Below are 22,099 nucleotides of genomic sequence, written 5' to 3'. Positions count from 1 at the left end.
CATGTACCTCGAGGACCCCAGTGACAAGGAAGGCACGGATACCCCAGCCCAGGCCTCCTTCCCCCCGGGGATCTTAGTCTCGGTGCAGAAACGACGGCGGACGGGAGTGGGTCAGTATGAAAAGGTACAAGAAGTACAACGTACGTTGTACCTAGGTACGAAGGCTGACCATGGACAGACGAAGGAAGCAAAGGCGTAGAGGGGATTGGTGCAAATGCAAGTGGAGAACGGAGGGGCCACACCAGCAGGGATACCTGTCAACCGTCGTCCAAGTTGGGTCCCCTCCTCTAACCCGGCCAAGGCCCACGACCGTGCGAGCGACCCCAGCCCAGCACTCCGAGCTTGGTACAGAGAAGGTCTTTGTACTTTTGTACTGCATTTGTACCTACCAAGCCCAGAACAGCCAGAGGACGTTGGACTGCTCGAGAGTAGGTATTGTAGTATTTCCACTGTATAAGACTTCGAACTAAACGTTAATCGTTCCTCGCAAGATGTTGCACGTTGTAGTGTACAGATGTACGCTGAATGTACGTTGTATGTACTTCGTACTGGACAAAGAGAAAACCGAGGGCTCCTGGCTGGTCGGTGGTCATCTCGTTTGGGCTGGAACTCCACTCTCACCACCGCCTCTGCCAATGTTCGAGCGGCATACGGTCAGGGATGTGTAGTCTGGCGTTTGGTGTGGCGTCCATTTGCGGAGATGGGAAGGGGTGGAGCCCAATGTGGTGCATCGCGTCCACGGGAGAGCGAAATCAATCACCGTTCATCAGACGATGGAGGATGCCGAGGACGGGTTGTGGGGTAGCCAACTCGTCGCACTCGTCCATTGCCGGCTCAAGGCAGTCCAGTCGGTTCTCTTGCTAGACAAGACGTTGCACGATGGGTGTTCGCTGGTGTCCATATGGCGCTTTGAGCTTTGTTCACAAAAAGTATGTAAACGCGCTCTTCCTCTTCCGGGCCTCAGCGCAAGAACCAGTACATTGTAAATGATGAATCGGACATTGGACTAGGAGGAGCGCGAGGGCCAGCTTCAAGTCGAGCGTGATGCCCACGTCCCCAGAGACCTACAACGGACGTTGTACGTTGTATAGGAAACCCAGGGACTTGGTCCACCGTTCGTACGTTGTAGTGTGTGAGCAAGCTTATATCTTGTCTCATATCGTCCCTGGGGGCGAACGAGCGAATTCCTCTTACCATCACCCATCACCCATTCATTCGCTCCTGGATTTCCGGTCAAGGCAAGGGCGCCGAGATTACATACACGATGCTTCCGGATCCCTATGAGAAGTTGGGGCACTATCCGCCGGCAGGTCTTGTCGAAAGGGGAGACCAACGAGTCTTGTAGGCTGTGGAGCAAGAAGACGACGCAGTCGGGGTGGGGGGTGGAGAGGGGAGGGGGTAGGACAAGACCAGGGAGGACGAACAGGCAGATGGGCGGGTAATCAAAGTGACATGACGATTTTTTGGACGAGACATTTAGCCAGAAAATGCCCCCATCACACTGTGTGCAGGTAGGCACGGTACCTGGGACAATTCCTGCAGTGTACAACGCACATACAAAGTCCATACACCGTAGACTTGGGTTCCTCTGGGTTGCTGTTCGCATACAACGAAGCGTACGTAGAACATACTGAGTACGTTGTACGTTGTACGTACAACGACAGGAATGGCATGTACGGTAAAATTCGGATACCAGTCTGCTCTCGGCTGCGGGGCTTCTCTTCTGCAACTTCGCTTACAGTGTCGCTTAGTCCCGAAGGGACGGTGCCGTGCATACTGGCAGCTCGCCAAAGCATACAACGTACTTTCGTACTTGTACGTCGTACATGTTCCTGTTCATGGCCTGTCACCGGTTGCGGAGCAATCACTTCGAGTACAACGTACAACGTACATTGTAGGCAGGCATATCATTGCATGGAGACTAGTGGCTTGGTTGGCTGCACCTAATATCTACAATGCTTTAATAGGTAGTCAACTCCGGGATGTCTGGTTAGTCCGAACTTATGCCGGTCTTACTCCGACGTCGAGCCAAGAGTGGACGGACACCCAAGGCCGTAGAGACTTCTCAAGGCAAGATCAAATATCAAGAGCTTATTTCAGCATACAATTATTCAAGTGGCCATATACACTTCGAAGTCCCATCTGAGCGTCCTCAGATGATGGGTTGAGCCACGATTATTGGGCGATCTAAAAGTTTGGCTGGGACGTTGTATGTACATACGAAGTACCTTAATCAAAGATTGGAGTGCCCGGGTTGTTGGAAGACGTCGATGTACTCAGTACGTTGTACCGCTGAGGCGGAGTTGTTGTAAGCCCTTAATAATACACGCATCTGAAGACACCCAAGAGATCTTCAGATGTCATGGCGTCGCATTCCCGCCCGCAGGTTACAATGTACAAAACGACAAGACTAATTTGAGGATTAATATGTTCACTTGTCCACAGTACCATGGGTACGTTGTAGGAATTACCAGGCTCCCCGTTTCCTAGGCACTACAAAGGATGCCCAAGCGCCCAAGCTAGTTACGAATCACGATAGAGTGGAGTGGTGGATTGCGACTGTCTTTGATAATCGAGGGAACCAGGAACCATGAACCGTGTCTAGCGCGTTTTAGCCCTGTGGACTTCCCACCTATGGCCTCAGAATTCCAACCAGCCGCGGTAGACGAACAGTGCCCGACGCGTCGTGTCCCCTGGACGTACAGTACTGAGCTCAGGTCAGGTCACATGAGGCGCCGAGGTACTCCATGCGACAAGCTTGTCTCACTTTTGCATTAGCGGTGGAATCGATAGCTTCCAGAAGCATTAGCATTATCATCACATCTTCTCATGCCTCATTTCATTTCGGCAGCTTGGTCAGCCTGTTTAGCCACGACTTTTCTTTTCTTTTTTTCTTTTTTTTTTTTTAAAAAAAAAGACAAAAAAGATCAGTGTCCGGATAATACGTTCGATAAACATCATGCCTCGTCCATTGAACCATGGTACGTATTATGAGAACACCGGACCACGACATACGAAATAAGACAACGACCGGAGGTTCGGGCTCACACCTGCTCCGTCCTTCTCCCCGTCACATCACCCATGCGCAGGTACAACGTATGTACGAAGTACAGTACAACGTACAGATTGTACGAATGCAACGATTCCAATCGACCCAACTACCGCAGGAACAGAGTTCTTGCATTACACTCCTGGTTAGCACGATGCACGTAGGGCATTTAGGATAAGTTTCCTCGACATCTAATATCGACATGCCGTACGTTGTACCAGCCTTCTTCCAATTCTTCCAATTCTTCCAATTCTTCCAATCGCGCCCACAACCCCACTGCCGCGGTCCACACCTCACTCCCGGTCCGCATTGCAGATCAATTCCTCATCTTCTCTGGCGAGGTGGATTTCAGTGCTTCTTTCTGCACCAGAAGCCTCAGAGAAGGGGCTTCTCCTGCGGTTCCTGAGACACCCGGCGTCCAAATGTCTCACTTAGAAAAACACTGCCATGGTATAGTCACGTGCCTCAAGAGCCAAGGATGCATATCAGCCGTCGAATAATGGGACATGTTGAGCGAGTCTGCAGGCAAACATACAGCTCTTTGTGAGATGCGTGCATACAACGTACGTACATATTCCTACGAAGTACGTTGTATGTACAACGCACACAGAGCGCAGCCAAGCCAGCTGAAGAGAAGAGATCATGGGCATCCTGGCAGTTGCAGTCATCAGTCCCGTCAGTCACCACTCAAGATACTGCTACCAAGAAGTGCAAAAGTGCGACATGGGACCTGACTAGGGTACGTTGTACTCAGCGTTGTATGCTGCCGCGCCTTATCTGTCGCCCGGCCCCATTTGCGCTGGAGGTTGTGGCGTTCTGGCCCTGCCGATAATCTCCAACGCGGTTGGAATGTTCCATCGGCGCAAGGGGAAGACCCGTGTCCACGAGGCAGACTGGCTGTTGTGCGCTGATTCTTCTGGTTCACATTGCGCTGCGCGGTGACACTTTGCAGGAGCAGGGATGTCCATGCCGATATCGCAATCAGGTTTACAACGTACAGCGTACAACGTACAACGTAATCAGCCCACGAAGCAGCCTCTTTTTTTTTTTTCTTTTTTTTTTTTTTTTTTGCCGTTACACTCGGAAGAAGCCACTTGTTCAGCCTCGTTTCTATTTAGAGCCCTGCTCATAAGTCGCCTCCTTGGACGTCTACCGCCCGAGCTTAGCAAACCCCTCCGTATCTGAACACCGAACCAGAAACACCACGCAACTGTCTCTCATGCCTTTGTTAACGAGGCTGCCTGGTTTGGTGGCAACGCCCTTGTCATTTTCTACTTACAACGTACAACTACGCACACTGGGACTTGGCGAATCCCACTGCACGCGCAAGGGCTCGGGCGAATAGCGGGAGGACCATCCCATACAACGTAAGTTGTAATGACGGGGGTTGAGATATCGTGCAGACGCGAGTCCGATACTCGCCCCGTGCGGCAAAGCCCCGCGGAAGTCGTATAACCTGTTGGCATGTCGAGGGGACATGGTGGTACACCTATTACAGTTGTGCCAAGTCGAAGCATCATACTCGCGCATCCGTCTATCGCGGCAGCAAGCCACTATCCCACACAACATGGGCGAATGGAGCGCTTGCCTACCCCGTCCTATTGTCCTTATTGTTCAGTCTGGCCAACGCGTGACGATCCCAAGAACTCAACCCCAAAATGCGGACCCAAAAGTAATCGCGGCTTGCCCCGCCATCCTGTACGTTGTACGTTGTATGCATGATTGGATTGGTCTCACCGAGGTGATCAACTCTCATGCCGTCCATTCGATGACATGTCAGAAACCGCCAGACTCTCACTCTTCTCTATAACACGTATCTCTACACTACAATACACTACTCCGTACGCTACTGCACTCCCCGCAAGCCACCGCATCCCAAGGACGGCTGGCAGGGGAAGGTCCATCCATGATGGGCACTGACATAATCAGAGCGATTAATAAGCGCGGTACGTCCTTGCTACCTCAGCCACACGTAGCCACTGGTCTCCACATAGCCACATCTACCCGCCACGCCACTGTGCGGTGAGCCGAAAACCGGGGTGGGGCTCAGCGGCATTGAACCCCAATCCAGTCGCATCCAGTCGGCACACGTCTCGATTTCGGTCATGTCGCCGCCTTTTAAAAGTGACCAACGATCAACCCACCCACAACGAAAGGGAAAAAAGGCCATATTCCCTACTACTTCCAGGTCGCAATCAATTCAACGCAGTCGTGGTCCCCTCTCCCCGGTTCTCACAGAGTAGCGTACCATACATCTCGACGGTCTGGGCCATAGTCCGGTGGTCGACGAGTACCGCATAGCACCGCATAGCGCCGCATACGAAAGACGCATGCGTACATCGACGCCCTGCCCAGAGGCCTGGGAGAACCTCCATCTCCACTCGGACGCCCGTTCCAGTCCCTCGTTCATGGTCTCTTGACTCTTCTCATCCCCATCGAGACCCCCAAAAACTGCCGCGCATCACCAATCATACCGGTCATTCCAAGTATTTCGTGTTTTTAATATCTGCGATGTATATTGCGCTCACGCCATGTCCCGCCGCCCCGTTCACGTGGGCCACTCCGGTATGAGGGGCCCAAGGCTGTAGGGTCTCTTTCGAGCCGCGGGTCAACCAAAAACACTATATATGCCTGCATGTTCGCCACCCTGGTGGAGAAACACATTACGCACTACACATGCCTGGATCTTCACGTCCTCACATGTTCAGAAGAGTGATCGAGGGGTTGAAGGGGTCGGAGGAACACGATCAGTTCAAGAAGTGTGACCGAGCCGGCTCGCTCCGGCCTTGGCATCTGGCGGCCACTCGCTATCCTTCCAGCCGCCATGCCATGCAGCTTGGAGCCGCTGTCTTTTCGGCTTGCTGTAGTGGCCGTTGTGGGGGCACGGCAGGAAACGAGGACGAGTCACGCAAAACCTCCATTGCAACCTCCCATCACGTGCAACACCGACGTGCAGCAGGCAGTTTGCGGATCATGAGCCTACTCCAATTGCGTTGGGAAGGAACGAACACCTCTGCCTGGGCGTTAGGCGTGGTTCATGATGTTATGCCTTGTCGGCCAGACGGCGGACGGCGGACGTCGACTACCTCGGAAAAGGTTGTGCGGCAAAGACATGAGATCTAGGCACTGGCCATTCGGAACCGTATAGTAGCATGCTGTCACGAGGTCTGTAGGCGAGTAGATAGCCGCTTACAGCCATCCCCCCTTCCTCCCGTCTTCCTTTAACACAAGTCTACTAAAAAGTACTATACAACTGGGCACGGCATGTGCTTCGTGTCCTATTCGGCAAATGTGACAGGCGTTGCCCCCAGCTGTGCGCTGGCATTGACGTCGCTGCTACGTCTCGCTGAATGACAACCGCGCGGCCATCCTGCTGCGGCCGCACGGCGACCAGGGTGCCGGCCTGGTTGCAGGAGGGGAAGGACGTGGGATGAGATCTCCCCCGCAGGGAGTATCTGCAAGAAAGACAGCTCACCGATTTGGGGGAAGATGGCGAAGGCGATCAGCGAGCCAGACTGGATCTGATCTTCATCCTGTTGGCCGGATTAAGCACGTCGGGTCGGGCTCTTGAACGACTCTTCGTCGGAGAGGATACGGTCAAGAATCTCCCATCAGGCCCGTCGCCTTTGGTCTTTACATGCCCCGTATCTACTTGATGTATAATCATGCATGGTTTTTTGACAAGACAATAATTAAGATCAAGGCTGGCCAAAGGTCTACGTGTCCAGTTCTTACCGATACAGTTATCTCGGCAGAACTCGCATTGACCGGCATTTGGTTACCGTAGCCTGAGTAGGTCGATAAGGGGTGATCGTGTTAGACAGCTTTGAGATGAGGTACAACGTACATGTAAGTCTGGCCACCGAGCGCCACGACGACGCCTACGTGGCGCGGCCCGCTGCCTGGCATAGCTCAAGGACCGTGAGCTGGAAGCTCTTGGTATCCACGTGTAATCACCCACCCGGAAGACGCGTATGAGACCTGCTCCCAGATCTGGCCGCAGGACAAAGCAAGATGAGGGGTCAACAAAAGCGTGGCTTGGTGCGGAAGCGGCGCTTCGTAACGGGAGGGCACGGGCGGCCCGAGCAGATGGAAGGTCTCCGCGTGGAGACGAGTCGGGCCGGAAGGATCTTCAACGCCGAGTCAGGTCAGGGAAGAGCCTCCATGGATCGACGACGCATGCGAGACAAAAGCGGCAGTTTTGGCGATGGAGAGGAGGGTGCGGCATGAACACGGCTGGCTCACTAGCAGTCGAGGGCTGGACAATGACATGCCGAAAATAGCAAGGGAGCGGGGTTACAAAGTGAGGTTGTGGTGAAGACGGGAAAGACGGTGTGCGACAGATGGTGGTGATCAGAGACAGGGATGCAAGGTGGAGGATCAACGGAAGGGCGAAGGCCCAGGAGAAACATACAACGTACATATCTACTACTGTTAGAGCGAGACGGCATAGATAGCGGTGGTCACGGGGCCTACAACAGTGTATAGAGCCTATCATACGGCTCTATAAAGCCATCGTTGGCAAGATATACGCTGTAAAACCCGTGGAGAGACCCTCATCTGTGCAGTAGACAATACGTTGTAGAGAGGGTGGAGTTGGCTATTCGAAAATCAGCCAGGATGGACTCGGGCGCAGGCGAAGGATGTGGTTAGCGGGACTTGATGCGCTAGACTGAAGTTTGAGAATAGTGAGGGAGCGGTCATAGGACGCTACGAGACGAAGGGAGGATTGCTGAGGCTGGCATGACCCGTCTCCTGTTCCAAGCCACCAACGGATGAGACCCGGGGGCCATCATCTGGGGAGAAGAACACGCCTAGCCGATGCAGGGTAGAGCATGCGAGGGACAGAGCAGAGGCAGGGCAAGGAGGTGAATCCAAGCTAACGACGCAGGTAATAATATCGATGGGGCGGGCGATGGAGGTTGGATCGAGTTGGGACGGCCTCAAGATGCGAGTTGACTCTGGCCTCGTGCGCAGGCGAGCGTCCAGGGACGTACTGTACTGTACCTACGTCCCCTTATGTCGAGACGAGCTATGGCATGGTTTCGCAGTGAGAAGAGTGGGCTGTCTAATACCGAGAGAACGATCAGGATGGAGTCACTTCCTATTCGGGGCCCAAGAAGGGAGGTCCGGCGCCACAGGGCGAAGGAACGGAGCCGACTGGGGTGTGAGGAGCCAGCTACCGAAACCACGTGGACGCCTTTGCGATGGGTAGGCAAGCTGGAGATTGCCGTCGACCTCGGCCTTGGGACTCCGGCCTGGGGGACGGATGATGTTGGCGATTTGCGGAATACGTGTATTCGTACCAGCAACAGCAACGTACAACGTACAACTACGTAGCTGGGTCCGCTAATGGCACGGGGCAATATAGTCGGTGAATCCAACTGAACCTGTGACCTGGGTTAGCCAATGGTTCGAACAAAGTACGCGAAAAGAGAAAAGTGCTTTGCCATCATGGACGAACAAGTCCATAGCAGGTAGAATATAATACGGGGTATTGAACGGACAGTAGCAGGGTCTAGGTCCACCTACCCCAGATGGCAAGGAGACGAATGGGTTTGGGTGGAGACGGGCTGTATCAGGATGATGGGAGCGTGGAGATTATGGAGTGGGAAATACGTTGTACGTTGTAGAGAAGAGCGATTTCGGAACCGTCGCTTCAGTTGGTTGAGTGGCTGCATGCAGTGGTGGATGTGCTATGCGGGGAAAAGGACAGGGTCCAAATGATTGATGCGAGTGAGTCCGTATTTGGTAAAGATCTGCGTAGGAAGTGCGGAGTCATGAATGAAGCTGAAAAGAAAAGAAATAATGAAGAAAAGGGAGGGGGTTGACGCAGGTGCAGCGATAGATCGTGGGTTGGATCACGACAAGAGGGAGGAGGAGAGGAAAACGGACCAAACACGCAGTATATTGTGTCTGTACAATTGACTTGTAAACTGCTTTGAAGGATATGCAACGTCGAATCCACGCGGCCAGCGAATTCAAGGCGGCGTTGGAATACCTAAGTACGTTGTATGGAAAGAATGGTGGAGTTAGGGTTGTGGTAATGGTGGTGAGTGGTGGATAGTCGGCCCAAGGACCCGTCTTTACGCCTTAGCTAAGCCAGTCGTAATCGTACTGGGAGAACGGACCAATGAAAGAGGCTCATTCCCTCAACCACTTCAACACGCGTTGTATGACTTATTGGCACGGTACAAACAACCTTGTACAATGCTAGGAACTGCAGTCGAGCAACGTACAACGTACAGTGTAAGTGTACCACGCCAATACGTAGTCGTGTCGACTTTCCATAGCTGCATCGCCAACCTCACCTCAAGTCCAACCAACCAGACGTTCAAGGCCCTCGCCCGCTCCTCTAAGTGAGAATGTAGGCACGTACGTTCCATGCATGCATATGCACAGCTCACGATATCGTCACACGCCACGCATAACGCTTACCTTGGTCGTCCAAGCTCGCAACAACACCACACTCTTTTCACCTGCGTGGCAGATGAGCCAGGATATCCCAGTGAGAACCAACTCCCTGTGCCAGCTAGCCATTGATCATTCTTCTAGTAGAGGCTTTCCGTGCTGGCTCCAGGGAGAACCCCGGCTTTTGTTTTTACGACGGGACTCGTATAACCTACACGTCGGCCGTCCCATGTCTAGCGAGCCACTTGTCTAGACGTTATTTCTCTTTCTCGCCGTCTCTCATGTAGAAGTGAGCTATGTAATTACAACGTGGTTCGCAAGGAAGGGCCTGTTAGCCTTCGGCACGTTGAGCTGCTTCCTAGAGGATTTCCTTCAAACGGCGGTGAACGTTCCTCTATGACATTGACGGAACGAACAGGATACATTCGGCTCGACATCTTGTCTGTTGCTAGACATAGACATAAGTTGTCAGACATACAACGTATAGACAGTTGTCAGACATATAGACATCTCCTGTAAAGTGTCACACCTCAATACGACCTCATGCAGTTCCTCCCGACAACCTGGAGCCGACTCCCGCGTCGGCCGGCACTTCTTAAACGAATGTATGGATATGTATGTCGGAAAGATGCGCTATTCGTAGGCGAGTGGAACGTAAGGAGGTGAATTTGGGTAAAATCCCTTGGTCCAGAAACTCGTACAGACCAGGCTGAGAACTCTTTTCCTCTCCGTCAACCCAGCCTTTCAACGGTCCTCTCAAACGACGTTTATTCACGTAGTTCCTCCCAGATGACCTCCTGTCTAGACGAAAACGAAAAGCCGGCCTATTCCATCTCCATATCATCTCCAAGCTCTTCTGTATAATGCCCGATATATTGATGCAGTAAAGTCATTGGTATCTCCTCCACTGTCCGTCCCTCTATAAAATAACTCATGCAACCTCTACTCGACTCCGCCATCAATCCCCTCCACTTGTAATGTATATCCGGTCTTTCCGCTGTTCGACTTGTATTCCAATCTTCCAAAGTTTCAGGCCGTCGTCAGGCAGATCAGGGGCTGCCCTTCTCGCGGGGCGTCGATGCTCCATTCGAATGCGACATGCTGTACGGTGCCTGCACGTCCCAAATTAGATTCTCCTCAAAACATCCCTTCTCCCCGTGGCATCCATCCACCCATCAGCGTTCCACGGTGGCACCTACCAGAACCTGCTTCGCGTTGCAAATCCGCCACGCCAGCTTCCTGACGTTGCCGTCCGACCGCACCACCGCCGGCGCAAACTCGACCCCGAACATGTGGTGGATCGCGTACACCACCCGCTTGGCGTACTTGCTGTCCCGCTCGACGTGCCCGCCAAACGGCTCCTCCGCCGTGCCGGGCGCAATGTCCGGGTCCCTGTCGAGGCAGTTCTGCACCACGGGCAGCAGAGCCTCCTCGATGACCGTCTGGTACGCCGCCGTCCCCTGCGCGCCGTCCCCAACGTCCTCGTCCTCGAACTTGCCGACTCGCATCTCAAACGGCTGGGAGATGGTCATGACGTTGTGGTTGCCGTTGTGGTGGTAGCGGAACTCAAACACCCCCGACGTCCACCAGAGCCGGTCGCCCTCGAAGACCACCTCGCCCTCGACGAGCTCCGTCTCCGTCTCCGCGCCCTCGGCCTCGGCCTCGGACACCGGCCGGTCGGGCACCAGGATGGCCTTATCCGCCGTGGCCGCATCGTACTGGCCCGGCGACGTGGGAACCCAGCGGCCGAGCGACGAGACCTCGGTCACTTCCCTGGACCGGTTGTCCGTCACCATGTACAGCCCGATCCAGTCCTTCTTGCTGTGGTTGGCCGGCGCCCTCCACTTCACCCTGAGCGGCGCACCGTACTGGAGGATCTTCTTCTCCACGTCCTGCTGCGCGAACCGAGCCCTCAGGCTCTCCTTACCCGTGGCCCGCCCACTGCCCGGCGACACGGCCAACGGCGTGCCCTCCACAGTGAGAGAGTAGTGCTTGGGGTCCAGCCCGGCCAGGTCCGGCGAGAGCCTGGTGATTGTGAAGCGAGCCGGGTACAAGTTGAAGAGCGCCGTGGTGTCGCGGACAATGGTCTTGACACCAGACGCAAACTTGGGATGCGCCGAGTCCAGAAACTCCTCGACAAAGTTGGACGTCTCGTCAATGACCTGCTCGACGCCCCTCTGCCAGTCCTGGACGGGCGGCGGGAGGGAGCGCCGGATGAACTTGGTGAGCCCGGCCTCGCGCCGCAGACTCCTGCCGTAGATCTTCTGCATGTGGGGCTTCTCGACGTAGGCGATGAAGCCCAGGTTCAGGATCTGGCTGACCAGAGCGAGAACAAAGATGGCCCGGCTCCAGGTGATCAAGGCGGCGCCCCACAGACCCGCCGTGCCGAAGACGCGCTCCGGGTTGTTGAGGAAGCGGTAGATGGACGTGTAGGTCAACTTGGCGCCGTGGTCGTAGAAGAAATCGCCAAAGAACCAGCCAAACTCCCCGAGGGACTTGTAGACGCTGACGGCCGTCCAGACCTGGAGGGCCACGAGACTGAAGCCCACGACGTGCTTGAGCAGCGTCGTGCCGTAGCTCCAGTCGTCCGGGAACGAGTACAGCTTCCAGCAGGCGGCGATGAACGAGGTGTTGCACAGAACCATGCTGAGGTAGTGCAGGGACTTCCACTGGCGCCAAGCCTCGGTGGTGTTCTCGCCAAACTTGAGAAAGTGCCTCGTCCACATCTTGCTCCGCGACTGCTCGGTCAAGATCCTGCCCAGGCCCACGTGGTACCAGGCGCGCCAACCGAGGGCGTGCGCCGCAAAGAGGCCCTGGTACAGCGGCGTGGTGGGCGTGACGAGCGTCAGGATCACCACGTAGCAGGCCAGGAGAATGGCCGAATAATCCGTGACACGGAAGAGGTCGAGGTTATGGGGCCCAAGAAGGTTGTGCACGGGAGGGGGTGCATCCTTGGTCAGGTGCGCCGTAGGGCCGACAACGGCCGCGTCCTTCTCGGGGACGAAGTCGCCGGGCGACAAGGGCGGCTGCTGGTTCGGCCCGCCCGACATGGTCCGCTTACGGGGCGGGGGTGGGTTGTACGTCTTCTCGATGTGGGGGTCCTCGACGAAGACCAAAAAGGCAAACTGGGCAAGGTGGGCGACGATGGAGATGAACAAGACCTCGTAGCTGGCGGCCATCATGGAGATGCCGTAGTAGCCGGCGTAGCCGATGGAGTACATGGGATGAGGGGCCATTTCAAAGACGCCGTCAAAGGTCAGCTCCTGGTCGATGAGGAAGAAAAAGTCACCCCAGTACCAGGCATAGTCCTTGACGACGCGGTGGGCGTCCAGCTTGACCCAGAGATTGAACAGGACCAGGGCGATGCCCATGCCCCAGCGCGCGGCGCCCAGGAGGAAGCTCTCGCCGTCGGGGCGGTGGCCGCAGATGATGGCGAAGAGGCAGTACGACACAAAGTCGCACATGAGGATGAGGTCGACGACGCGGCGGAAGACGAGCCAGGCGTTGTACTGGAGGGGCGCCTTGTCAAAGTCGTAGTCGACGGGGATCTTGGCCTCCAGCTCGCGTTTCAGCATGGCGTAGAGCCAGGGCCTCGGCTGGTTGCCCGTGTCCGGGTGTTCGAAGAGCTTCCACCTCGTGGCCCAGGTCTCGAGCCTCCGGTGCTGGGACTGGATGGTCAGGAGGTAGCCGATGCCGATGTTGTACGAGGCCCTCCAGAAGAGAAAGATCAAGGCAAACACGGGCCTCTTCAGCGACCAGGGGAGAACGTAGGCGGCGCCAATCATCGAGGCCAACATGGCAAGGACGAGGACGTCGGAAAGGTTTTTCGGCTGGCGGGGGTCAAGAAGCTGGGAGACCATATCATGGGTGGTGGGAACCGTGAAGACTGTTTGTTGGACGGACGGCAGCAGCCCGAGGTTAGTGGTGCGGGGGTTCAACAAAGAAAGGAGATAGATAAGGGTCGGGGCGTACCTGTGCCGTCCGGTGTGCGGCCGAAAGTCTTTGCGGGCTTGCGGTCCTCTTCGGAGCTTGGACTCGGAAGGCCGGGAGAGTCGGGTGTTCCGGGACGTTCCGAGGACAGGATATCAGCCGGCTTCTGGCGTTGCCGGACGCCGGTACGGCCAGAAGCGGCAGTTGCCGGAAGATCCGCCGAGGAACTCATGCTGGAGGGCACGAGGTTTGTCGAGAGAAATTCAGAGTGGTTAAAAGGCAGCTGAAGACGGCGGGTGAAGGTGGGAAGTGAAGAGGCTGTAGCATGGGTATGCTGTCGGGTTCAGGAAGAAAAACGAGGGGGGAAAGAAGAGCGAGAAGAGAAGAGGGAGAGAAACGGTAGAACGGTAAGACAGACAAGTTCCAGCACAACGTAGCTTCGCTCGCAAGGGAGAGAGAAGCTGCTACGAGGCATATACGATGTGCTCCGCCGGCGGTGAACAGACCAGGCCAGACCTCTGCTTGTTGGAAGCTTCACAGGGTCGGTTGACGTTGATGCAGCAGCGTACTTCGTACGTCACTAATAATGCTTTGCTTGGCGTATTCTGCAGTCTAGCCTTCTGTCTCTCTCTCCACGGCTTGACAAGAGGACAGTATCGGTTGCTGCAGAGAGCTCGAGTCGAGTCGGGCTCTTTGGGTTGTTCCTTTTTTTCCTTTTCCTTTTTCTTTTTCTTTTTCTTTTTTCTTGCGTCTGATTGCTTTGGCCAATAAGCAGCTGGCGTCGGGGGACCAACAGAGTCCGAGGGCTGCAGAGGCTACGATAGCGAAAGTGGGATTCGGAGTGGGAACGGAGCGATGGGATGAGTTGGTTCGACGGGGAGACAGCTATGGGGATCGAGTTGCGGAGAGGCGTGGGTGAAGTCCAGACAGCTGTGCAAAGTCGCAGAGGTAGAGTAAGCACGGTAAGGTGGCATGCAAGGCGATGTGTCGAGGTTGATCACCTGGGGGTGGGTTGGTTGTGTTGAAAACCTGGCAACGATGTGCAAAATTGGTGGTTGCGTGCATGTGAAGCCACTTGGTACTTTATGATGACGGAGAGTGGGGAGAGGGTAAAGGTACTGTCTTGTACTTGTACCGTAGCCCTGCCTTGACATCAGGGCACTAGGACTCCGCAGTACCCCGGCTATACGCACACTCTCTCTGTAATGGCATGTCACTCGCTAGAGTTCACACTACGCACCAACTATTTTAGTCAGAATATTATGAACAGTACTACCGGAGTACAGCGCGTAGTCTCATGCTTGGAGCTTCCCTTTCGTTCCTTGACCAGCAAGGCTTGGAAGTTGGTCGAAGTACACGTACAACGTACAACGTACATGCACCGTCTGCTTTCAGTCGGGTCCACCACTCGTTGCATCGACAGTACGAAGTACACTACAACGTATCAACTCCTAGCTTCAGACTTCTCTTTACGTATTAGGTATTGAATGCCCTCTTTCCCATGGTTAATACGACTACTCGTTATCTCTAGCTACAGTGACGAGACAAAACTGTCGAGCCGATGTACTCACAAGACCACGTTATAAGTGTGCGTAGGTACGTACATCGGCTCGACACTTGTGTCAAGTTACTGTAGATGTCATAGACAGTGTGCCTCGTAAATCAGATCGTCAAGCCGCTTTCGTCCTCAATCATCCGTTTATAACGTTAAGAACGCATAATGTCGAACCAGAAGCTGCCTCGCTTCCACAGTTGATTCTTCAGGCTGGACACTTGCCATCCCATTTGTCCATGAACTGTCATCCATTGTCTTGCGTTGTCAGACATAAGACCCTGGAGCTGCACCGTTACAGTGACGAGACAAAACTGTTGAGCCGATGTACTTACAAGACCACGTTATAGGTGTGCGTAGGTAGGTACATCGGCTCGACACTTGTGTCGAGTTACTTGACCTCAGAAGTCACCTGGAGCACACAAGATATGGCCGGTTACCAAATATCCAGCGCTCAAATACTCCTTGCGTCTTGACTGGTGGTTTGCACTGACGGTCAGACCAAGAATACCCCTTAAGGCGGGGAGTGGGCGAAGAGTTCTTTTCTCTGCCCACATCATCTCCCCAGTCAGTCAGGCCCTTCGCACCTTTCGAACCCTTTTCCACTTTACATCTACGCAGCATCACTCGACACGCATGATTCAACAGTCTCAAGACCGAGGAAGCTTGCATGCCGTCGACCGCCATGCAAGGCCTCGCCGTTGGGATCATCATCCATTAGAATGCATAGAAAACCAAAGAAATCTCGTTCCGCGGATCTACCAGTCATCCCAGATGCCAATTTTATGTCGTGTCGTGACAACATGCCGTCCGCAGAAAGCCCGTGTGCATGAATATTCATACATCCGCCGTCCCAAGTTCACCGACCGATGTTACCAGTCGAAAAATCTTCTCTCCCCCAATTCCATGAAGAAAGCCAACACCTTTGCATCCAGCATCGTCTTAGGCCGTCTTCTTGGCAAACTCGACCCGCAAAATGAGATGCTTGAAGCCGAAACCGTCCATCTTGTCGCACGCCTTGACGGCGTCTTCCCGGTCTGCGAAGCTGATAAAGGCGAACCCCTTGGCCAGCCCCGTTTCCCTGTCCTTGGCCAGGAACACTCTCGTGACGCGGCCGAATCGCTCGAACATGTCGCGCAGTTCTTGTTCCTCCGCCATTTCCGATACCTGGAAGAGAGACGTCAGTCCTGGTTTGAGAAGACAAGGGAAAAAGAAAAAAAAAAAAAAAAAAGCACAGATACGTACGTTGGTCACACGCAGAGTGGCAAGATCGTCCCTCTCGCCAAACTTGCTGCCCAACCTCTCCCCCACAGCCGCACCGGGCCTGTCGCCGCGCAGCGCAGGCGGGACGTAGCTCCCCTTCTTGGCGCCCACGCCGCCCGCCGCCGACGCGACGGGCTCGTCGCCCATGCCGGCCGCCACGTCGGCCGCGCCGCCCGCCTCGTCCGGCGGCGCCATGGTGTCCTTGTACGGGCACCGCGCCGTAAAGTGCTCGCCGTTGCAGATACGGCACTTGACCTTCTTGTCCTTGAGCTTGTCCTTCATGGCCTGCGCGTTCGGGTCCTTGTCCTCCTCCTTCTGGTCCTTGCGCCAGTTGACGCTGGGCCGGAAGATGATGTTCTCGCCCACCGTCGTCGTGTCGTGCGCCGGGCCCGGCGGGTCGCGCGCGCTGTCGCCAAACTTGGCCCACCCCTTGCGCTCCGCCACCCGCGGGTTCACCTTTTCCGTGTGCGTGATGTAGCGGACCCGGCGCGTCATCTTGACCTTTTGGTTCTCGTCGTTGAGGCTGTAGCTGATGATCGTCTTGGTCCCGTCCTTGTTGGTGAGCGTCTGGGTGGGGGGGAGCTCGGTTGAGACCTCATCGACGTCCTCGTCGTCGGCCCAGTCGTGTCTGCAGGAACCACAACGGTCATGGTTAGAAACGTCTGAAAAATAATAGAAAAAAGCGATGCCTGGATCAAAAATGGGACGAGATTGCCTCACTTTTTCTGTATGGTCGCCATGTTCACGGTCTGTTGTCTGCTGTCTTCCCTCAATCAGGAATCGACAAAAATTGTATCGTACAAAATTTCCCGTCGTTCGCAAATGCGTTCCCGGTAGTATTATCGATTCGGATTACTCGTCGGGACAGGTCGCCGGAAGGGTGGGAGTGTCGTGGTGGGGTTCTGAGAAGGGGACGGTGAATTTTGACGTTGATTCCTTTTTCCTGTGGTCTCTCCAGATTTGAGCTGAGTGGGGCTAAAAAGTTAATCCGCTTACCTTCCAGCGTGCCTGAGCCTGCTGACTAATAACACATGTGCTGGAGCTACGAAGTACATATGAATACCGTTGAAGGCGAGTCAAATTGTTTGTACAACTAAAATGATCGCCAGGATTTGTCTATGGTTCTAATAGTTACCTCCGCCATTCTTCAACAGGTCATATATCCGTGCATCATCGCCAACTCTTCGTTCTCACCATAGGGTATCGAGAAAACACATCAAAACACCCCCTCCTCCTTTTTTCTCTCCTTTTTGATCCTATCACCGAGCAGGTGCCCAGAAAGTAGTAAAACAGCAAGAAAATTGTAGTAGTATATACACAATACGGCCCATGGTCTCTGTCTATATACCACTAATCATGAAGCAGTATCTCGTACATATAAACGCCATCTCATCGTGGAACCTCACCCGCGGCGAGGCGTAAAGGTAAGTAAACGGAATATAGAAAAAATGGTGCAAACATTGGCTGGTAGTGGTATCACTGCAAAGCAAATGCGCCAAAAATGCGAGATAAACAAGTCGACTCATAAAGCCCGCTGTTTTTGAGGAATGGGCGGGAGGGCGCGAGTAGGTGGAGGTGCGGGAGGCGGCCCTTCCATGAGCTGTGGCATGCTCCGTCGGTTGAGCCGCGTCTGTACCTGCAGGTCCAAGTCCAACCGGGGAGGCCGTCTCCACGTCCTGGAAGTGGGGGCCGTGGACGACGCCCGGACTGGTCGGTGTTCCTCTCGCGGCAGGGCATCGTGGTGGAAGAAGCCCGGGTTGCTCTGGATATCCGATGGGTGGGTCATGGAGTACCGTATCGGCCTGTCGAGTGACGACGATGCGGGTTTCGTAGTCTCCACGCAGACGCTGGACGTCTTTCGTCCCCGTGACGGGTCCACGTGCATGGGGCGCGATGGACTTGGAGAAAAGGTATCCCTTGGCGACATGTACCGGCGAGACTCCTCTGCTAGGTGCGGTGATGGGGGAGGGGATGGTAAGGCGGTACGAGCCAGATGTCGAAACTCGGGTGGTTGGATAGGGACTGCGTGGTCCTCACGTCGGATACACCGCATGCTCGCAGCTTTCCGAGGCGGGTGGATGTGGGGACTAGCAGTCGGGTGCTGTCTCTCCAGGGCCAGGCTCGTCCGATGGGCGGACGGTGGTGAGGTGGAAGTAGGTAATAGAAAAGTCTCTTCTCGCGGTGGGCCTTGGTTCATCACGGTCGGTCGGCCCGCTTCAGATGGAGTATGGCCCTCGCCGTCGTCCGAGCTAGCCGCGACCGACGTTGGGTGGTCTACGACAATCGACAGTGGGCGTGCCAAGGAGGATGTGGTCGGAGGTGCCCTCCTCGTTGGTCTGGGGAAAACGAAGCCTTCTACTGGCGCCGAGCTAGCTGTGGGAGGTGCACTCGGCTCGATCGCTGCGGATGACTTGTTGAGGCTGTAGCGTTTACTGATGGGGACGCTAAAGTTGGGCGTCGAGGTGCGCGTCAGCGGCTGGGAGCTCGAGGTCTGCAGGCGAGACGCGTATGTCCCGGCACCGAGGCCCATGATGTTCATGGTTTGCATCGACTGTCGTCGATCCAAGATGGCTGCGGCGTTGGGACGTGGCCGAGCCTGGAATGTCATGGACGTGGATTGGTGGATGGTGGGGGTTTCGAGAGATGATGGGACGTCGAAAACGTCTCGTACCGGCGAACAGGCCGGTGACGAACTGGAGGACGTAAAGGCGGTTCGCTGCCCGGAGGAAATGCAGGAAAGACGGTTGGCGCTGTGCCTGAGACTGTCGAGCTGGCAACCGTCGTGAGACATGATGCTGTTGGTGGTGGACGCATCATCGATGGAGGTATCGGGGATCGCCTCCGACTCGATGACGGCGACGGAACCATCCGCATCGTCCCGATCCACCCGGTTCCCCCGGGCCCCATGTCGGTCGACATCTTGTTCCTGCTCAGACCGCCATGAGAAATCCTGCGGCATGACGCGCGAAAAGCGATCCGGGTCCCGAACGACCAGCGTTCGCTGGCTGGGCTGAGGCCTCAGCTGCGTGGAATCTCCGTCTCTTGTCGGCTGGCCTGTCTCGGACGTGCTCTTCTTTCCGCCGAGGGCCTCGATCTCGCGACGCAATACCCCGATCCACACTTCCATATCCTCAACGCTCTCGAATACCAGCAGCAAGTTGGACGTCTGCCTCTTCTCGAAGCCTCGGAACGGAAACTTGGAGAGCAGCGACCGCGAGTCCTGCGTGGGTCCGTTGGCGTCCATAGACGACGAGACCTGCAGCACCCAATGTCGACCGGGGATGGCGTCGCTCACAAAAGCGGCCGAATCCTTACTCAGCTGGAGCGTCTTCTCCGGCAAGCGGTCGTACGTGCCTTCTCCCGAGTACTGCAACAAGTAACCCGAGGTGCACAAGAGGTAAACCTTGGTCGTCCAATCGAGCTTGCTCTGGGACTCGGACGTATTCCTCCGATGCCTCCTCTTGGCCGAGGGGTCCCGGTCCTGGTCTCGCGTCGTCGACTGGTTCAAATCATCCCAAGTCCCTCCGCTCCCTTTGCGGTCGTACTGTCGTAGGATGGCATCGGCCGACATGACGGTGGCAGGTAGATGGGCGTATTTCACGGCCTGCGGATAGGCCTTGAACAATGGCGGAGGCTCCCAGGTCCCGAGATGACCGCGAGGCTGCTTGGCGGCAGCGGGCTCCGTCTTGGTTCCATTCTCGCCGGGAGGCGTCATGAGTCCCGGCGATGACCGATGGACCTGGGGAGAAGGGCTATGATGGGCCACGTGCGACGGTCGAGGTACGGTCTGCACCGGGATTGGCGGGCTGATTTTGGGTCGTGCTGCCGGCGTGGGAGGCTGTCGACTGGCTCCGACAAACGAGGCACGTAGGCCGCCGGGTCGGTTGAGTTCCCTTGGGGAAGAAACATCCTGCGGTTCCCTGGAGGTCTTGGATCGGCCGAAGAGGCCTCGCAGGCCGAGCCGGGATTCGCGCTTCTGCATCTGGTCTGGTCGCAGTGGGACTCTGTCCTCGGCTAGGTCGACAAGGTGGACGTCGGGCGGCCTGAGTCTTCTCGCATGAGGTGGCGTTTGATGCAGAGTTTTGAATGGTTTCGGGCCTGAGGAGGCCTCATGTTGGTCGACCATGGCTAGATACGGGATGACAGTATGTGCTGATGGCCGACCAAAGCTCGTCTAGAGTGGAAGTAGAGATGAGATGTACCAGTCAAGCCACCTTGGCCGGGTGGGAAGGCTGGTATAGTTCGGTTCGACTTGCAGGTGGGATGTGTTGGTGTAAGAGAGCGCGTGTGGTTCGAGTAAGGACGACCAAAAGCATGTCTCGCAGATGGCGAACTCGAAGCTAGCTGTCTGATAGCTGCAGGTTTTGTGGTGGCGAATTGTGGGGAAAATGGTTAAAGAGAACGGCCCGGAACACAATCAACGGAGGATTGACGATTGGGACCAATGTTTTCTTTTGAAAGTTGGTGGCCAGAGTAGAGTGGGCGCGGGCGCGTCTGTGGATTGGTGTGGACTTGTGGACTGGATCTAGGCTCCGCGCAGGTAATAACAAGCGATTGTTATAGGGTTGTTTGGTAAAAGTAAGGGAAAATGGACAACCGAAAGCGCGGCGACCGTTGCGCGATGGAGAGGGCTGCCTTTACGGCTAAGCGACAACTTTGTGAGCAAGACACTGGAGTGTGAGGTGAAGGGACAGCAAGGCCGAAATGGAGGGGAAAAGGAGAGCGAGGGCCGGTGGTCGTTGTGCGTACGGACACAGAGTACAACGTACTAGTTCGTATAACGTACGTCAGAATAGTACAACGTATGGCTGGGAAAGAGGGAAGAAGGGGACGTTGCGTTGTAGCGACCAAGGTATTGCTCAACTTGGACCATCTGGATCCTGGACACTCGACAGGGCTATAGGGCCAAACTCACCTCAAAGCAGGGGGTCAGATGTGACGGGTCCCACTTGGCACGCGCTTTTGTCAAACCAGGGGAGTGAGCGGCAGTCTCGAACTTGTTGATCCTTTACTTGGCCGTCTTTGGAGGCATCCACAGGCTCCGAACCGAGGTGGCTTGGTGCGTGATTGTACAACGTAGTTGTCGCTCGTCGGTGTGCTGTGAAGAATGGGATGAGTACACTGTAGGCAAACCCATATTCTCATAAAGAAATAAAAATCCCGAGCTGGGAGTTGTAATCGGCACTTGAACATCAGAATGTTTTCCCCTCTCAGCCTTGGAGCCGACAGCCGGCTCCTTGGAAGACAGGCAATCAAAAGTGCGGCCTAACCGATTATGGCAAGGCTCTGCTTGCTGAACTGAAAGGGAAACGGGCCAGACGTTACACCATTGAAGAAAACGACGCGCATCCATTGGGCGAAACCATCCGTATGTTGGATGAGTTTGCTACTCGGTACGCATCTTTACATTTCTGTTACATTTGATGAGTGCATGTATGCCTTTTCCCGAGTCTCTGGGTTGTGCGAGGACACGAGAAGGCGGTGAAATATCATGTCGGGCACCTGTGTGACGAAGGACTTGACTGGTGTTGGTTCCTCGAGTGTTTCGAGGGACGAGGGTCGAGGGACGGGGATGAGGGACGAGGGACGTGTAATGCAGGAAACACGGACGCGACCCCTGGCGGATAAAGTCAAGTCACCAGTTCCACCGCCTATTAATCTGATGCCAGTCGATATGTGAAAGTTGTACATTATAATGTACTTGTATCTGGGCGAATCAACTGCCCGTAGGTGTTAAGACCATGAGGCCCAAGCGCCTGCCTTTCTGATCAGGTTCCCTTCACCTCTGCGCAATGGTCACCTGATCGGGAAGACTAACCACGAATTCAAGTTTTCCCCGTAACGTATTGAGCATGATATCCGAAGTAAAGAAACATTTTTAATTATTATTATTT

At 55.1% G+C, this 22,099-nt stretch overlaps 8 protein-coding genes across 8 annotated transcripts; 3 read left to right on the top strand and 5 right to left on the bottom strand.

The window, feature by feature from the left end:
- Position 1: 1 nt before the first annotated feature.
- On the top strand, positions 2 to 4,959 carry ACRALDRAFT_209881 (uncharacterized protein; the record flags this gene model as incomplete). The annotated part of the gene is made up of 35 exons (XM_071022906.1): positions 2 to 140; positions 222 to 432; positions 508 to 527; positions 570 to 637; positions 669 to 883; positions 915 to 975; positions 1,011 to 1,078; positions 1,138 to 1,287; positions 1,346 to 1,375; positions 1,414 to 1,447; positions 1,516 to 1,634; positions 1,665 to 1,740; positions 1,784 to 1,873; positions 1,903 to 1,932; positions 1,995 to 2,163; positions 2,247 to 2,279; positions 2,348 to 2,386; positions 2,446 to 2,545; positions 2,578 to 2,597; positions 2,645 to 2,704; positions 2,733 to 2,760; positions 2,801 to 2,855; positions 2,932 to 2,966; positions 2,996 to 3,209; positions 3,271 to 3,473; positions 3,520 to 3,540; positions 3,568 to 3,592; positions 3,660 to 3,765; positions 3,804 to 3,948; positions 4,002 to 4,043; positions 4,137 to 4,155; positions 4,247 to 4,416; positions 4,453 to 4,474; positions 4,548 to 4,808; positions 4,840 to 4,959. 35 exons carry the CDS (start codon positions 2 to 4, stop codon positions 4,957 to 4,959), a joined length of 3,198 nt encoding a protein of 1,065 aa, XP_070873540.1.
- Positions 4,960 to 7,986: 3,027 nt separating this feature from the next.
- ACRALDRAFT_1063328 (uncharacterized protein) lies at positions 7,987 to 9,003 on the bottom strand (the record flags this gene model as incomplete). Its single annotated transcript, XM_071016777.1, has 2 exons — positions 8,582 to 9,003; positions 7,987 to 8,439 (listed from the first exon to the last, which is right to left on the bottom strand). Coding segments are annotated over exons 1-2 (190 nt in total), but the record flags the coding sequence as incomplete, so codon positions are not given.
- Positions 7,987 to 9,003, top strand: ACRALDRAFT_2036398 (uncharacterized protein). Its single transcript, XM_071020799.1, has 2 exons — positions 7,987 to 8,439; positions 8,582 to 9,003. Exon 1 carries the CDS (start codon positions 8,084 to 8,086, stop codon positions 8,387 to 8,389), a length of 306 nt encoding a protein of 101 aa, XP_070873538.1. The 5' UTR covers positions 7,987 to 8,083; the 3' UTR covers positions 8,390 to 8,439; positions 8,582 to 9,003.
- Positions 9,004 to 10,635: 1,632 nt separating this feature from the next.
- ACRALDRAFT_2109944 (uncharacterized protein) lies at positions 10,636 to 13,622 on the bottom strand (the record flags this gene model as incomplete). Its single annotated transcript, XM_071023447.1, has 2 exons — positions 10,636 to 13,346; positions 13,433 to 13,622. 2 exons carry the CDS (start codon positions 13,620 to 13,622, stop codon positions 10,636 to 10,638), a joined length of 2,901 nt encoding a protein of 966 aa, XP_070873537.1.
- Positions 13,623 to 14,687: 1,065 nt separating this feature from the next.
- ACRALDRAFT_209877 (uncharacterized protein) lies at positions 14,688 to 15,852 on the top strand (the record flags this gene model as incomplete). The annotated part of the gene is made up of 9 exons (XM_071022903.1): positions 14,688 to 14,742; positions 14,786 to 14,831; positions 14,922 to 14,953; positions 15,018 to 15,038; positions 15,123 to 15,258; positions 15,334 to 15,411; positions 15,443 to 15,468; positions 15,519 to 15,729; positions 15,759 to 15,852. The coding sequence occupies 9 exons, from the start codon at positions 14,688 to 14,690 to the stop codon at positions 15,850 to 15,852; spliced, it is 699 nt and encodes a 232-aa protein (XP_070873536.1).
- Positions 15,498 to 17,144, bottom strand: ACRALDRAFT_1042152 (uncharacterized protein). The gene is made up of 3 exons (XM_071015249.1): positions 16,926 to 17,144; positions 16,188 to 16,833; positions 15,498 to 16,109 (listed from the first exon to the last, which is right to left on the bottom strand). The coding sequence occupies exons 1-3, from the start codon at positions 16,943 to 16,945 to the stop codon at positions 15,885 to 15,887; spliced, it is 891 nt and encodes a 296-aa protein (XP_070873535.1). The 5' UTR covers positions 16,946 to 17,144; the 3' UTR covers positions 15,498 to 15,884.
- A 122-nt stretch (positions 17,145 to 17,266) lies between these two features.
- Positions 17,267 to 19,404, bottom strand: ACRALDRAFT_1063324 (uncharacterized protein). Its single transcript, XM_071016776.1, has one exon. The coding sequence runs from the start codon at positions 19,330 to 19,332 to the stop codon at positions 17,728 to 17,730; it is 1,605 nt and encodes a 534-aa protein (XP_070873534.1). The 5' UTR covers positions 19,333 to 19,404; the 3' UTR covers positions 17,267 to 17,727.
- A 1,847-nt stretch (positions 19,405 to 21,251) lies between these two features.
- Positions 21,252 to 21,906, bottom strand: ACRALDRAFT_1063323 (uncharacterized protein). The gene has a single exon (XM_071016775.1). The coding sequence runs from the start codon at positions 21,894 to 21,896 to the stop codon at positions 21,609 to 21,611; it is 288 nt and encodes a 95-aa protein (XP_070873533.1). The 5' UTR covers positions 21,897 to 21,906; the 3' UTR covers positions 21,252 to 21,608.
- Between the last annotated feature and the right edge of the window lie 193 nt (positions 21,907 to 22,099).

This window comes from Sodiomyces alcalophilus (genome assembly GCF_042370955.1).
Source record: "Sodiomyces alcalophilus JCM 7366 unplaced genomic scaffold ACRALscaffold_6, whole genome shotgun sequence".
NCBI lineage: Eukaryota > Fungi > Ascomycota > Sordariomycetes > Glomerellales > Plectosphaerellaceae > Sodiomyces > Sodiomyces alcalophilus.
The sequence above is the reverse complement of the archived record's forward strand: the minus strand, read 5'-3'. Positions and strand labels throughout refer to the sequence as shown.

Excerpts from the sequence above, each read along its gene's own strand:
- ACRALDRAFT_2036398 (XM_071020799.1), top strand. The coding sequence starts at position 8,084 with ATGGCATGGTTTCGCAGTGAGAAGAGTGGGCTGTCTAATACCGAGAGA.
- ACRALDRAFT_1042152 (XM_071015249.1), bottom strand. The coding sequence starts at position 16,945 with ATGGCGACCATACAGAAAAA. Across the intron at positions 16,834-16,925 it reads ATGGCGACCATACAGAAAAA|ACACGACTGGGCCGACGACG; the intron begins GTGAGGCAATCT and ends TGGTTCCTGCAG. Across the intron at positions 16,110-16,187 it reads CCACTCTGCGTGTGACCAAC|GTATCGGAAATGGCGGAGGA; the intron begins GTACGTATCTGT and ends TCTCTCTTCCAG.
- ACRALDRAFT_1063324 (XM_071016776.1), bottom strand. The coding sequence starts at position 19,332 with ATGGAAGTGTGGATCGGGGTATTGCGTCGCGAGATCGAGGCCCTCGGC.
- ACRALDRAFT_1063323 (XM_071016775.1), bottom strand. The coding sequence starts at position 21,896 with ATGTACAACTTTCACATATCGACTGGCATCAGATTAATAGGCGGTGGA.